Below are 14,841 nucleotides of genomic sequence, written 5' to 3'. Positions count from 1 at the left end.
GACTTTCATTCTTTCACTGAACGAGTAAATTGTGGAAATGTCTGGAAGAGGAAAAACCGGCGGTAAAGCTCGGGCCAAGGCTAAGTCTCGCTCATCCCGGGCCGGACTGCAGTTCACTGTGGGCCGGGTTCACAGGCTCCTCCGAAAGGGTAACTACGCTGAGCGTGTGGGTGCCGGAGCCCCGGTCTACATGGCTGCTGTGCTCGAGTATCTGACCGCTGAAATCCTGGAGCTGGCCGGCAACGCGGCCCGCGACAACAAGAAGACCCGCATCATCCCCAGACACCTGCAGCTGGCCATCCGCAACGACGAGGAGCTCAACAAGCTGCTGGGAAAAGTGACCATCGCTCAGGGCGGGGTGCTGCCTAATATCCAGGCGGTGCTGCTGCCCAAGAAAACCAGCACTGCCAGCTCCAAGAGCAAGTAAAGCGGGCAGGATTTAATCTAATAACCCAAAGGCTCTTCTCAGAGCCACCCACTTTATCTGTGAAAGGGTTGTGTACTGTACAGCCATTCACGTTTATAAACAGGACATGTAGAACTGTAGATCCACAAACACTAGTGGGTTTTCTGTTACCGAAAATTTGGATCAGCGATTTAATAGAGGGGGACTGGCTTCAGAGAAAAGCAAGACACACGGAAACTTAATGTGAGACCGGGCCTAATTGAACACATTGGGAGAGCCGAATATGAACGCATGTAAAGAAACCATTATAAAGCGGTTGTTGGGCTGGCCGTTCCTTATTGGGCCAATAATTCCATATACATCCTGAGCACATTGATCCATACTAACTTTTCCCCTTTTAATTTGCAGACAGCATCGAACCAGAATTACAGCTCTGGTTAATAAAAAATATTCCAAATAGTAACTACTTCCCCCCGTAGTAAGAGTTGATTTTAAAAGTGAGATTCAGATACCTCGTTCCACTCACATTTAAACCTAGACCATACCCAGACATTCACTGCCCCCACTTTATAAATCCCAATTACATTAACACTGCAAGAGCAGCACGGTGTGTGCACAGTCCAATTTGCCTTGGGGTGATCGCAGCTCTTTCCTTTGTTGATTTGGTGGCTCTTAAAAGAGCCGTTGTTGTATTTGGTGCTAAAGTCTGGGGCCGGGCAGGGTGAGTTTAGGCGCGCTCCCCGCGGATGCGGCGGGCCAGCTGGATGTCTTTGGGCATGATGGTGACTCGTTTGGCGTGGATGGCGCACAGGTTGGTGTCCTCAAAGAGCCCCACCAGGTAAGCCTCGCTGGCCTCCTGCAGGGCCATGACGGCCGAGCTCTGGAAGCGCAGGTCGGTCTTGAAGTCCTGAGCGATCTCCCGCACCAGGCGCTGGAAGGGCAGTTTGCGGATCAGCAGCTCGGTGGATTTCTGGTAGCGGCGGATCTCCCTCAGAGCCACAGTGCCGGGTCTGTAGCGATGGGGTTTCTTCACTCCGCCCGTGGCTGGAGCGCTCTTCCGGGCCGCTTTGGTCGCCAGCTGTTTGCGAGGAGCTTTCCCTCCGGTCGATTTGCGCGCTGTCTGCTTGGTCCTGGCCATTTTCTGAACAGATCTCAGCGCAATCTGAATCACACGGACTGTTAATGCGGAGTCTGCTGTGTGTCCGCCTTGTTATACTCAGTGAGGGACTGCCCCGAGCACTGATTGGCTGGAGACCGGCGCCCACCCACTTCAAACCCAACTCTGACCAATCAATGAAACGCTGGAAACTCAGGCCCCGATTGGCTGAGCTGTGATTAATCGCCCATTTCAAAAAGTCCGCCAAATTTAGTGCAGGAAATAACCGTTTTGAAACAAATCGATTTTATTCTGCACATATTGAGACGATCATTACCAGAATCATTGAAGGTTTTAAATGTTCCTTCCTGGGCTTGGTGCTTTAGGGCCCTTCCCATTGCCCGCACTCTGGGCTGTTGATGCTGACAGGAGCGGGGAAAGGGACCCGCGCCAATCTCCCGCTCTTCCACTCGATTCCTCTCCCTCTCCTCTCCAGCCCATTCAGAATTTCCCTCCGCCCGTCCCATTGTGACGTTAGCCGCCGCTTTCAGGGGAGAGGATCAGAATTCAGTCGCTTCTCTCTGTCCCCGTGGAGCCTGTGAGAAGGCCTTGGCCAATAATCTGTCATTGGGTAACTGTGCAGTCAGCGATCTGATACTCGGCACATTTTAGATTGCTGAATGGAGACTTATTGGCGCCGGTTACAGATAAGAGGCTGACAAATTAAACCTGTTCGTAGAACAGCGCCAGGAATTACTGACGGTGAACGCAGAATAACAGAACAAAATGACGGAGATTTTAAAATCATTCCATTGAAACTAGACTTTAGATTAATTCGCTTCTTTCCGGCACTGGAATTGGCGGGCTTTTTCGAAATCAAAAAAAATTCAAACATTTCGACAGGCCGACAATGTCAACCAATGATGTGCTTACTTTCTAATCTGTGGCTCTGTGATTGGTTACGAAATGGGATTGTGGAGCGGACCCCCAATCAGAAGTAAGGTCGGGTTAGAGCGGTCTCAAACTGCGGTAATTTCAGGTCCCCGAATGACTGAACTGAAATTTCACAATTTCACAAACCCTGTCAGTATCAGGGCCGGACACCACCGTCTGGCTGCAAATTCACAAGTTGGACTCTTTTCAGTAACCCACTCAACGGCTCATGTCCGACCAGCCAACTAATTATTAAATTATAATCATTACAGTAAAACTGCACAATGGAGAAATGTGTAGACGCGATGTGGCTTTACACGGAGAGGGAATGTTCCGTCTGAGGAAATAACTCCATAAACGTGGTGCAACCGAAAGTGAAATTCAAACATTACAGAACACATCACATATCTGTTAATAATATTTCTGACCACAATCTATTTTTGAGAACAATCTACCCCAGCTCCAGTTCCCAGGTCACTGCTCTCTCTGTGAGGCTGTGGGTGGCTCTTAAAAGAGCCTTTGTGTTGAGTTTGGTTGAAAGGGTCGAGTTGTTCAGCCGCCGAATCCATAGAGAGTGCGGCCCTGCCGTTTCAGAGCGTACACCACATCCATGGCAGTGACCGTTTTGCGCTTGGCATGCTCAGTGTAGGTGACCGCATCCCTGATCACATTCTCCAGGAAAACCTTCAGCACCCCACGGGTCTCCTCGTAGATCAGACCCGAGATTCGCTTGACACCGCCACGGCGAGCCAGGCGGCGGATGGCTGGTTTGGTGATGCCCTGGATGTTGTCACGGAGTACTTTACGGTGGCGCTTGGCTCCGCCTTTGCCCAGTCCTTTGCCTCCTTTGCCTCGTCCAGTCATGATGATTCTTCAGTCAAACTTCTGCTGAATGAGAAACGAACTGTTTCTGGCTGCTCTTATATACAGCCTACTCCGACCTGACTGAGAAAGTGCAGAGTAAGAGAGGCGGGGAGGGGAGGAGACAGAGTGAGAGATTAAACAGAGAGAGCGGGAAGGGAGGAGACAATTTCAAGAGTGACAGACAGAGCAGAGAGCGGCCTCTGATCTTCCAGCTCCACCTCCAGCTTTCTGTACCCGCCAATTTCAAACCGTTTATCGACAGTAGAACAGAAGCACAGCGCTCCGCACAAACCCTTACAGACTCGGACTTCATATTCAAGGGTTTCCTGAAACCAGAATCTTTTAAATAAGCTCCTGTTACAATTAACAATCAGTAATAGTCCCGCCTATATACAGTACCTTCTATCACAAGTCGACCCGTCTCCTTCCATGTCAATCTCGGACCTTATTCCATCTCCCCACACTTCCCCACACAGACGGGTTCAGCAGATTACAAACACCTTATTCCAGCTGATTTGGAGAATCTCATGTGTTGGGGTACGAGTTGTGATGCGGGGTATCTCCGCCAGTGTCAGAGTCTCACAGAGACTCTCACCCTGAACCTGTGAACTGAAAATGACCCTGAACTGAGACTGGAGCCGAACACCCCCCAGTTAGAGTGAGGCCCGGCCCGGACATCCCATTCTCTCTGTGGGGGAGGGGTGGGTGCAGCGAATGTCAGCGAGTCACCAGGAAGCCGGGGTTCATTTGAAATGATTTCAATCTGGAATCTGAGCCCGGCCCCGGGACATGGATCATCAGATTCCGCGATCAGCTCTTTTTGGAAAGACGTGGTGGCTCTGAAAAGAGCCTTTGGGTTCAGATGTTTACAAGTTGTCCTTTTTACTTTCTTTTGCTCGCTGCTTTGGGAGACTTTGCTGATTTGGGCTTGGCTTTCGGTTTTTCCAACTTCTTGGCCGCCTTCACCATTCCGCCTGTGGCCTTCTTGGGGCTCTTGGGCTTCTTCACCGCCGCCTTCTTCCCAGCCGCCGCTTTCACTGTCTTTTTTGACGTTGCTGCCTTCTTGGTGCTCGTTTTCTTGGCTGCTGGTTTCTTGGCTGGAGATTTCGTGGCTGCTGGTTTCTTCACCTTCTTTCCCTCTTTCCGCTGGGATTCCTTCTTAGCGAGCCTGAAGGAACCCGAGGCGCCCGTGCCCTTGGTCTGCTCCAGGGAGCCGTTTTCCACTTTCCTCTTGATACTTAACCTGATCTGGGAACTTAACTTCAGCACATCGACGCCGTTGGCAGCCAGAGCCTTCTTTATCGCGACCAGCGACATCCCCTTGCGATCGCTGCCACTCGCCACAACCTTGAGGATCTGCTCGCCCAACGTGGGACCGGCTGGCTTGGAGCGGGGAGCCGCCTTCTTCTTCTTGCTAGGAGACTTGGTTTGAGCGGCGGCGGCAGGAGGAGCCGTTTCGGCGGCTGCAGTCTCAGTCATGTCCGCGACTCTGTAGAAAATCTCTCTGACAGTCAGAGCTGGGTCAGAAATGAGACGAGAGGCGGCGGCACAGAGCAACTTAAAGGCAGCGAGCGGACGGGGCGGAGACATCCTGCTGTCAGCTCCCGGCCCCTCCAGCCTCTCTGTGTTTCTCTCTCCTCATTAACTCTCCGATTCCAATTAAACTCGGGCACTCCACATTCCCAGACTGGCCTCTTTCTGTCTCAAAGACCGGGATGTTTGCTGTCGAGAAAGTTTCATCAGAAGTAAAGGCAGCAATTTCCATTCAAAGCCGCTTCATTGCTGCACTGATCGCGCTCTCTCACCCCATCGCCGACATGTGCTCTGTTTTCCGGCTGAAATTTGAAATCAAATAAAGCTTCACGTTTAATTCCCACTGCAGGGCTGAGCAGGGGGACAGGGCGATCCTATGACAGGGAAATCTTTGAATTTTACGCAAGAGTGCCTCTGAAATCCGGCAATGAGAGCGGACACACAAACACAGTGACATTAGTCTAACCCGCCCGTTCCTTTAACACACTCTCGCTGACACAATGTTCACTCTGCTCATTCACAGCACAATCTGTTCCCAGATTTACAGTTCACAGGACAGGTTTTCCTCTCCGCTCGGCCTGTGCTGCCGATTCTTGGGGTTAGTTGGAGTTCCTCACAGTGTCTGTTCCCCAGATTCAGGGGCAGGAGCCAATCACAGCTGTGGCTGTGTTCACTCATATCTGGTTTGACGGTACTATATTGTTTGCAGGCAGAAATATGTTTGATTTATATGAAAATAGAAATGATGATCTCACCGCCCCTCTAGCCTTTCTCTGTCTCTACTCCGAAACTGAGGAACTGAACAGAGCAACTGGTGTCTGATGCATTCCATTCTCAACACCCGGAGACAGCAATGAGAGAGAGAGAGAGAGAGAGAGATGGTGTCAGTCTTAATGTTCGTACTCTGATACAGTCGGCCCAGGCACTCTCAGTTAGAGAGATGTAGGGGCAGGAACGTGTCACAGTTTGTCTGTGTGTATCCTAGCCTGCTTTTAAAATATAGTATTATTCACAGAAATAGTGAGACATTCTGTTTACCACACATGGCTTAAACTCGGATTCAATGGACCGAAAACGGAGAGGTTCAGCATCGATCCAGATATAACTGGCAGGGCTGGGGGATTTGCTGACTGGGGATTGATCCTGTGCACAAGTCACAGAGACAGACACATGGGGTGACAGTCTCACCAGCCCGGGAACTTGTCTGGGTGTCCTTGTGCACCAGTCGCTGAAGGTAAGCATGCAGGTGCAGCAGGCCGTTAAGAAGGCAAATGGTATGTTGGCCTTCATAGCGAGAGGGTTTGAGTACAGGAACAAGGATATCTTGCTGCAATTGTACAGGGCCTTGGTGAGACCACATCTTGAGTATTGTGTGCAGTTTTGGTCGCCTTATCTGAGGGAGGATGTACTTGCCATGGAAGGAGTTCAGCGAAGATTCACCAGACTGATACCTGGGATGGCAGGAATGATGAATGAGGAGAGATTGGGTCAATTGGGCTTGTACTCGTTGGAGTTCAGAAGAATGAGTGGGGATCTCATTGAAACTTATAAAATTCTGACAGGACTGGACAGACTAGATGCAGGAAGGAAGTTCCCGATGGTCGGGCAGTCCAGAATCATGTGTCAGAGTCTAAGGATAAGGGGTAGGCCTTTTAGGACAGAAATTAGGAGAAATTTCTTCACCCAGAGAGTGGTGAACCTGTGGAATTCTCTACCACAGAAGGCAGTGGAGGCCAATACATTAAATATATTCAAGAAGGAGTTGTATATATTTCTTAAGGATCAAGGGGTATGGGGAGAAAGCAGGGACCGGGTACTGAACTTGGATGATCAGCCATAACCGCACTGAATGGTGGAGCAGGCCCGAGGGATCGAATGGCCTACTCCTGCTCCTATCTTCTATGTTTCTATGTCTGGCATCTGTTGCCTACTCACCAAACAGAGACAGGCAGAGGCTGATTAAACTCCCCACTTGTAGTGTATGTGCTTTAAGTCAGAACTACTTTTTACAGCTCCTGTATACTGTAGTACCGGCAGTAACCACACCAGTATATAATCTGTGCGCATGCCTCTGCACCCCAGTCTAGAGATGACCCTCCTCCAGTAGAGACCTGTTATTTGTTTATGTGCAGCATCCGTGTAATTATTTATCCACTGAACCAGGGATCTAACAGTGGCGACGAGTGTTGATGCGAATCTACCTGCAACACAAAAAAAATAGTCGAGTCCAGGAACACGAGCGTCGACCACGAGCAACTGCCCAGCAGTCAGGCAGAGATCCAACTTCGCTGGGGAGGCTGTGGAGAGCCGGGCTTGATTCCCCAGACACAACGAGCAGTAAGAGACTGACGACAGGTCCAGAGCAGACCCTTCCCGAGCAGCGGCGGCTGGAGCCGACCGATGGCAGAGAGAGAGAGCCGGGCAGTGTCGATGGGGTAAGAAAGAGGGTGAAGAGAGCAGGGCGCAGCCGGGGGTTGATCACCGAGCAGCGTCGAGGAAAAATACTGCAAGCCGGAGAGAGAGAGAGAGTAAGAACAGCCGGGCTCTAGACTGAGCGGCGTCGACAAATATCAAGAGAAGAATGCGCAGAGCAGAGCCAGGGATCATGGGCTGATCAGGGTCCGCGGGGCGAAGCAAGGGGAGATGCCATTGAGGCGCGGAGAAGCAGGGAGAGCGCAGGATGCACCATTGAGCCGCGGAGAAGCAGGAAGAGCGTGGGAGGAGCCATTGAGCCGCAGAGAAGAAGGAAGAGTGCGGGAGATGCCATTTTGCGAAGCCACAGCGGAGAAAACGGGCGAGCGCGGGAAGGAAGGAAAGCACAGGAGACGCCATTTTGTGCCAGCGGAGAAGAAGGGGAAGCGCAGGAGACGCCATTAGGGATAGTTGAGGCACAGCCAAGGATGCCGAAGAGTGGCAGTATCTCTACATTCGACAATGAAGTCGAAGATTGGGCGACATATGTGGAAAGTATTGAGGTGTACTGCAGGGCGAATGAAGTGCCAGATGCTAATAAAGCATTGGTTCTGTTAAATTCCATGCGTGCAAAAACTTATGGGTTACTCTGAAATCAAATAACCCCAGAGAAGCCGCTAAACAAGAATTTTGAAAGCATAGTAGAAATCCTACAGGACCACTTAAACCCCACACCGCTGCTGATAGCAGAACAACTTAAGTTCCATAAAAGGAACCAACACAAAGATGAAAGCAATGCTGAGTACCTAACGAAACTGCACAAGCTATTGAAATACTGCCAGTTTGGAGCGGGACTAGCAGACACGTTAAGGGACAAGTTTGTGTGTGGGCTACAAAGTGAAGGAACCCAGAAACGGCTTCTGTCAGAAAAGGACCTTACGCTGGACAAAGCTTTCAATATGGCAGTATCAGACGAAGCAGCCGCAAGGGGCGTTGCAGAGATACAACGGAGACCGCAAGAATATGGCACCAACGAAATGACCTATGGAACAGGGAAGTGCTATCGCTGCGGCAGAAAAACACATGACCAGAAAGATTGTTGGTTCAAGGACCAAGTGTGCAGACAGCGTGGGAAAGCAGGACACATAGCAAGAGTCTGCAGGTCTGGGAAGAAAAGGAGAAGTACAAAAAGGCACACCAGGTGATGGACAGCGGTTCAGATGAACAGAAAAGTGACACAGACTCCAGAAGCAAGGAGCTGGGTTGTCTGAAACTACATAATGTAACCGAAATGGAGGATCACCAGACTATCTGGGTTACACTCAAGATAGACGGAGTGCAAGTGGAAATGGAATTGGACACAGGGTCAGCTCTAACAGTCATAAATCAAAGAGACTACAAGCGGCTATTTTCACACATACCCTTGAAAGCTACAGAGATTGTCTTGAAGATATATACGGGGCAAAAAGTCTACCCCAAAGGAAAAATAAGGGTGAAAGTGACATATAAATGTCAGGAAATACTTGAAATGGATATATATGTATTGCCAAATGGAGGACCACCACTGCTAGGACGTGAATGGATCCGGAAGCTACATTTAGATTGGCATTCCATACATGCACTGAAGGTGGAGGCCAAAAAGGATGATGACGTCACACCTGGACAACTGTCAAAATGCTAACTGACGCAAAAGAAATGTTCCAGGAGGGACTAGGAATACTAAAAGGAATAACAGCAACAAACAAAATAGAGGATAATGCCAGCCCAAAGTTTCTGAAGGCCAGACCAGTGCCTTATGTGATCAGACCAGCGGTTGAAGCAGAGCTCGAAGGGTTGGAACGTTCAGGAGTACTGTCCAAAGTGGACTGGAGCGAGTGGGCTACACCCATCGTTCCTGTAATGAAGAGGTTGTTGAGTAATACGCCTGGGGGACCAAAGAAGGTCCGCATCTGTGGGGATTTTAAGGTGACAGTGAACCCAATCCTTCACACGGTGCAATATCGGCTTCCACGAATCGAGGATATTTTCGCCTCGCTATCTGGTGGTAAACGCTTCACCAAAATTGATCTAGCCCAGTCGTACTTGCAAATGGAGGTAGAAGAAGCTTCGAAACATTACCTTATGATCAACACCCATAAAGGTCTCTATCAATACAACCGGCTGGTGTTTGGAGTAGCCTCGGCTCCGACTATCTGGCAAAGGGCGATGGATCAGGTCCTGCAAGGGATTCCAGGGACCCAGTGTTATTTGGACGACATCTTGGTCACGGACGAAAATGACAGTGATCACCTCGCTAACTTGGAGAAGGTGCTCGCCAGATTAAAGGAATATGGGCTACGAGCTAATCGCCACAAGTGCGAGTTTTTCCAGAAACAGATCTCGTATTGCAGCCACGTCATCGATGAAGAGGGGTTACATAAGTCCCCTGACAAGATTGAGGCAGTAGTCAAGGCTCCAGAACCGGAAAATGTGTCACAACTGAGGTCGTTCCTCGGGCTGGTAAACTATTACCACAAGTTCTTACCAAATTTGTCTATGGTATTACACCCGCTGAACACCCTACTGCAAACAGTGGTACCATGGAAGTGGGATGACGAACGTAAACGAGCTTTCTAGAAGTTTAATGAATTGATCACATCAAAAGAGGTGTTGGCCCATTTCAACCCAGTACTACCAATTCGTTTGGCATGTGATGCATCACCCTACGGCATTGGAGCGGTGCTTTCGCACAAATTCCTAGATGGGTTGGAGAGGCCAGTAGCCTTTGCGTCTCGGTCACTAACCTCAGCCGAGCGCAACTATGCCCAGATTGACAGGGAGGCCGTCAGCCTAGTATGGGGAGTAAAAAAATCCAACCATTATCTGCATGGGCAGAAGTTCACCTTGCTGACTGACCACCAACCAGTTGTCTCCATCTTTAATCCTAAGAAGGGCGTGCCAGTAATGACTGCACAGCGGTTACAAAGATGGTCCCTGTTTCTAGGGGCAAATCAATATGAAATAGAATATAAAGGCAAGAAACAGCATAGGAACGCTGATGGGCTATCGCGCCTGCCACTGCCTACGGTGGAGGAAGCACCAGCAGTGGACCCTATCGAGATATTTTATTCGTCGATAATTGAAAGATTGCCAGTAACAAACGCGGATATAGAGAAGGAGACCAGCAATGATCCGACGCTGTCACGGGTATATGAATTGACGGTGAGGGGATGGCCAACACATGGCGACTCACTGTTGCCAGCATTCTCATCCAGAAGAGAACAGCTGTCAGTATGGCAGGGGACAGTGATGTGTGGATCCAGAGTGGTGATTCCACCCAAGTTAAGGGAGAGAGTGCTAAAGGAGCTACATGAAGGTCATCTGGGGGGAGTGAAAATGAAAAGCCTTGCTAGGGCTTATGTGCGGTGGCCGGGAATCGATCAACAAATTGAAGACCTAACTAAAAGCTGCTTGGTATGCCAGAGGGTCCAAAATGCAACACCACATGCCCCTCTACACCGATGGGAGTGGCCCTCCTCTCCATGGCAACGGGTGCACATTGATTTCGCTGGTCCATTCATGGACTCAATGTTCTTAATAGCAGTGGATGCTCATTCAAAGTGGCCTGAGGTGATAAAGATGTCTTTAACCACTACAGAGAAAACGATTGCAGTCCTACGGACCATATTTGCCAGAAACGGTTTGCCAGACCAGATCTGCTCTGATAATGGACCACAGTTTGTGTCCGACGAGTTCCAAAAATTCATGAAAAGGAATGGGGTAAGGCATTACACATCTGCCCCGTATCATCCAGCCACCAATGGATTGGCTGAGAGGTTCGTACAAATCTTTAAGAAGGCGATAAAGGCCATGTGCGATGAGGAAATTCCACTACAGCATAAGATGGACAATTTCTTATCAGCCTACCGAAACACGACACATGCAGTTACCAACCAGACCCCAGCCATGATGTTCTTTAATCGAAGGTTGTGATCTCGTCTGGACTTGCTCAGACCAAATGTGCAAAGAAATCTTGAGGACAAACAATTCCAGCACATCAACGAGAAGCCGACAAGGAGCTTCAATCTAGGGCAACCAGTCTTGGCCCGTGACTATCGAACAGAGAAGTGGCAACCCAGAACGATATGTACAAGGCAGCGGCCATTAATGTACACAGTGGATGTCGGGGAGAACATTGTGAGACGCCACGTCGATCAGATCTTAGCATCACAGGAAGGCGTCAACCCCATGTCTCGAGTGCCTGTGGATGAACCCGACATACCGGGAGCATCTACTTCAGACCCAGTAGCAGTGGAACCCGATGAACTACCCGATGAAAAGGGGTCAGAATCACCTCTGCACCAAGAACAAGAACCTCCGGAAAGGCGCTATCCCGAAAGGGTCAGGAAGCCGCCCCAAAGACTGAATCTATAAATGGACTTTTGTTATTGAATATACATGTAAAAATGCAATTGTTATTTGAATATTAAGGGGGTATTATTAATATAAAAAGGGAGGAATTGTAGTGTATGTGCTTTAAGTCAGAACTACTTTTTCAGCTCCTGTATACTGTAGTACCGGCAGTAACCACACTGGTATATAAGCTGTGCGCATGCCTCTGTACCCCAGTCTAGAGATGACCCTCCTCCAGTAAAGACCTGTGATTTGTTTATGTACAGCATCCGTGTAATTATTTATCCACTGAACCACGGATCTAACACCACTCACCAGCAGTTCAGTGTCTGAGATTGACAGAGTCTGTTCCTCTCCATTGTTCCATACAGTATTGGGGGAACAAATCGCGCTAAGGGACAGGATTCGCGTCTCTCTCACACTCACCGGCAGCAACTGACGTGTGTCCAGAGTCACTTCCTACTCTCCTAATATCTCCTTATCTGTCTCGGTGTCAATGTTTCTTTGATAACGCTCCTGTGAAGCTGATTGGGACGATATATTGCGTTAAAAGCGCTATATAGATTTAAGTTGTTGTTGGTGCTTTATTTAATTTGAGGTTCAGGAAGACAGGTCTGAGCATGCGTGATAAACACTTGCCTGCTCCTCCCCCTCTCCACACAGTGTTTAAAGTGACAGGAAGTGTCCTGCGAGCTCCCCTCCCCCAGCTCTGCCAGCGGGGGCGTTTCCTCTGTGCTCGGCTGATGATCGCTGAACACATCAGGGAGCTGAGATATCACGGGCCCGAGTAAGGGAGCAAACAGCAGCCTCCTCACAGCAGCACATCGCATTGGGACTGTGTCCACAGATGGGCTTTGAGTCGGGGTAAGTTTAGCGGCAACCGGGGGCTCTTTGTAAGAGACAGATTGGAGCGGGAACCAGTTCCGGAACATGGAGAGAGTAGGGGGAGGGGAAAGGCCTTTCTCGGGCTCTGCGTACAGTGTAAGGTAACAGAGAAAGTACATCACCTCGCTCTTTCAAATCATTGCTGCTTTCTTCCCCCAAATCAGGAGTGAATGTTCCTGAATCATTTGCAATCTCACCGTGTCTGTTGTTCTAGGACAGGGAACAGTGGAAACACAGCCTGACTGTGAGGATGTGAGGAGTTTCACAAAGTGCATCTATTGCAGGCACCAGGTGAGAAGTGTGAAAGAATACATTTCAATGATCGGTTATTTTGTTTCGGTGCGTTGTGTTCTCCAGAAAGGTGTTGCTGATGATCGAAAGATACATTGTCGCTCCGGCAAATACATATGGATAAACTCTGTCAAATTCATATGGATACGGGTCCTGTGGCAGTCTTTTATCTACACAGGCCCTCAACTCGGTTTCAATAGACTGAAAACAATTATTTGTACAGACCAGGTACCTCTGGCTATCTTGCAGGAAGCGATCCAGAATTTTATATATAGTCACTTGGGACTGGGAGATATAAACCTGGACTGTGCCAATCGGATGGTCCCATTCATGGTCCAGAGCTGGGTTTGGGTTGTGTCTGGATGCTGATAATTATTATAGAACCGTCCTACACACCTGGCGTGGAGAATCTGCGTGCCGCTGTACTGCAGTGAGGTCAGACAATGTTTGTATCGCGATTTCCCCTCTGAAGATACATTACTTCATTATAAACAAACACATTAATATAACTTTATTTTTATATTCTAGCGACACCAATCCATATATTATAACTTATATTGTTCTTGTATTAATCTCGTAGCAAACTACTACAACGAGCCAAAATAAGTGTGATCTTTGCTCCATCCGGAACACAAGGGACAGTCAGAAAGCTCCTTCTCACACACAGAACGCAGACACAGAACTGCCCTCAATCCTATTATCACAGGCAGCAGAAGCAATCAGTCCCACAGTGATCCGAATTCCCAGAGATACATTATGAATCTCACAGTCACTTGCAGCAGTAGAATAAGATGTTGTTTCAAAGTCCAAACATATCGCTCTGACAGGCAGATATATTTTCACTCCTTTACTCACACACACGAACAGATAGACACTGATACGGTGTCAATCCACACTGCTGGCTGTACACAGACTATCAAACCCAACAGCCAACATACAAGACCAGAGAATCAGAGGTAATGGACTGAACCAAACCTCCTCCTGAGACAGTCACAGATAAAATCAAACTAGCATTGGCCTACATAAGGTGGAGAAGGAATGGAGTCCAAAAGTCACACACAGCAAGAATAGTCCAGTACACGAGACTGCCAATTACATAACGAATCTCCCACTCACTCACATTACCAGTGTAACAGATACATCATCAACACCACACTCGCAAACAGTAGCAGAAACTTACCAGATACAGAAATAATCTCACATTCACAAACATTACCAGAGACCGAGAGACACAGAGAATAATAGATAGAGAAGAATCACATTCACTTACCGTACCTGAGACTGACATGACAGGTACAGGGTAAAATCAACACTGACACATCTGTAACTGAGATGTGAGTATGGACTTTACTCTGTATTTGTAGAGACTGACAGATATGGAAAAGCCCACACTCACATCGCAGAGACTGACAGGTGAAGCCTAAAACCCAACCAGCATACCAGAAACTGACAGGTACAACAGAAAACCCAATCTCTGAGCAGAAACTGACAGGTATAGAGTAAGACCCACTCTCATATATCAGAACAAGACCGGTATAGAATATAACCAGACTTCCATAACAGAAACTGACAGATACAGTGTAAGGCGCATACTCACATACCAGAGACCGATGGATACAGAGTGAAACTCACATATCAGAGCCTGATAGATACAGAGTGAATATCACACATCAGAGACTGATAGATGCAGACTCAAAACCCACATTCATAATCGAGAAACTGACAGATTATGAGTAAACCTTCTCTTCCATAGCAGACATTGACAGGAAGATAGGAAACCCCACTCTGATAAATCAGAAACTGACTGATATGGAATAAATTCACAAATTTGATGGTTTTGAGTAAAAGCCAAGTTCACATACAAGAGATCGAGAGATGCAGAGGAAAACCCACACTCACACACCATAGAGTGAAATAAAGATAGTTAAACTCAAACTCTAATTTCAGAATTTGAGAGTTACAGTGTGATAACCACACTACGATGTCACAAACTTACAGGCAGAGTGAAACAGACACTCACACATTAGAC

The 14,841-nt window shown here is 48.5% G+C and overlaps 1 protein-coding gene across 1 annotated transcript; it reads left to right on the top strand.

The window, feature by feature from the left end:
• Positions 1–443, top strand: LOC147088092 (histone H2A type 2-C-like). The gene has a single exon (XM_085977911.1). The coding sequence runs from the start codon at positions 38–40 to the stop codon at positions 425–427; it is 390 nt and encodes a 129-aa protein (XP_085834037.1). The 5' UTR covers positions 1–37; the 3' UTR covers positions 428–443.
• Positions 444–14,841: the final 14,398 nt, after the last annotated feature.

This window comes from Somniosus microcephalus, unplaced genomic scaffold (assembly GCF_052327205.1).
Source record: "Somniosus microcephalus isolate GS21.2 unplaced genomic scaffold, FLI_Smic_1.0 unresolved_chr5, whole genome shotgun sequence".
Lineage (NCBI taxonomy): Eukaryota > Metazoa > Chordata > Chondrichthyes > Squaliformes > Somniosidae > Somniosus > Somniosus microcephalus.
The sequence above is the reverse complement of the archived record's forward strand: the minus strand, read 5'-3'. Positions and strand labels throughout refer to the sequence as shown.

What these genes read in the sequence shown, in the direction of transcription:
- LOC147088092 (XM_085977911.1), top strand. Translation starts at nt 38, where the DNA reads ATGTCTGGAAGAGGAAAAACCGGCGGTAAAGCTCGGGCCAAGGCTAAG.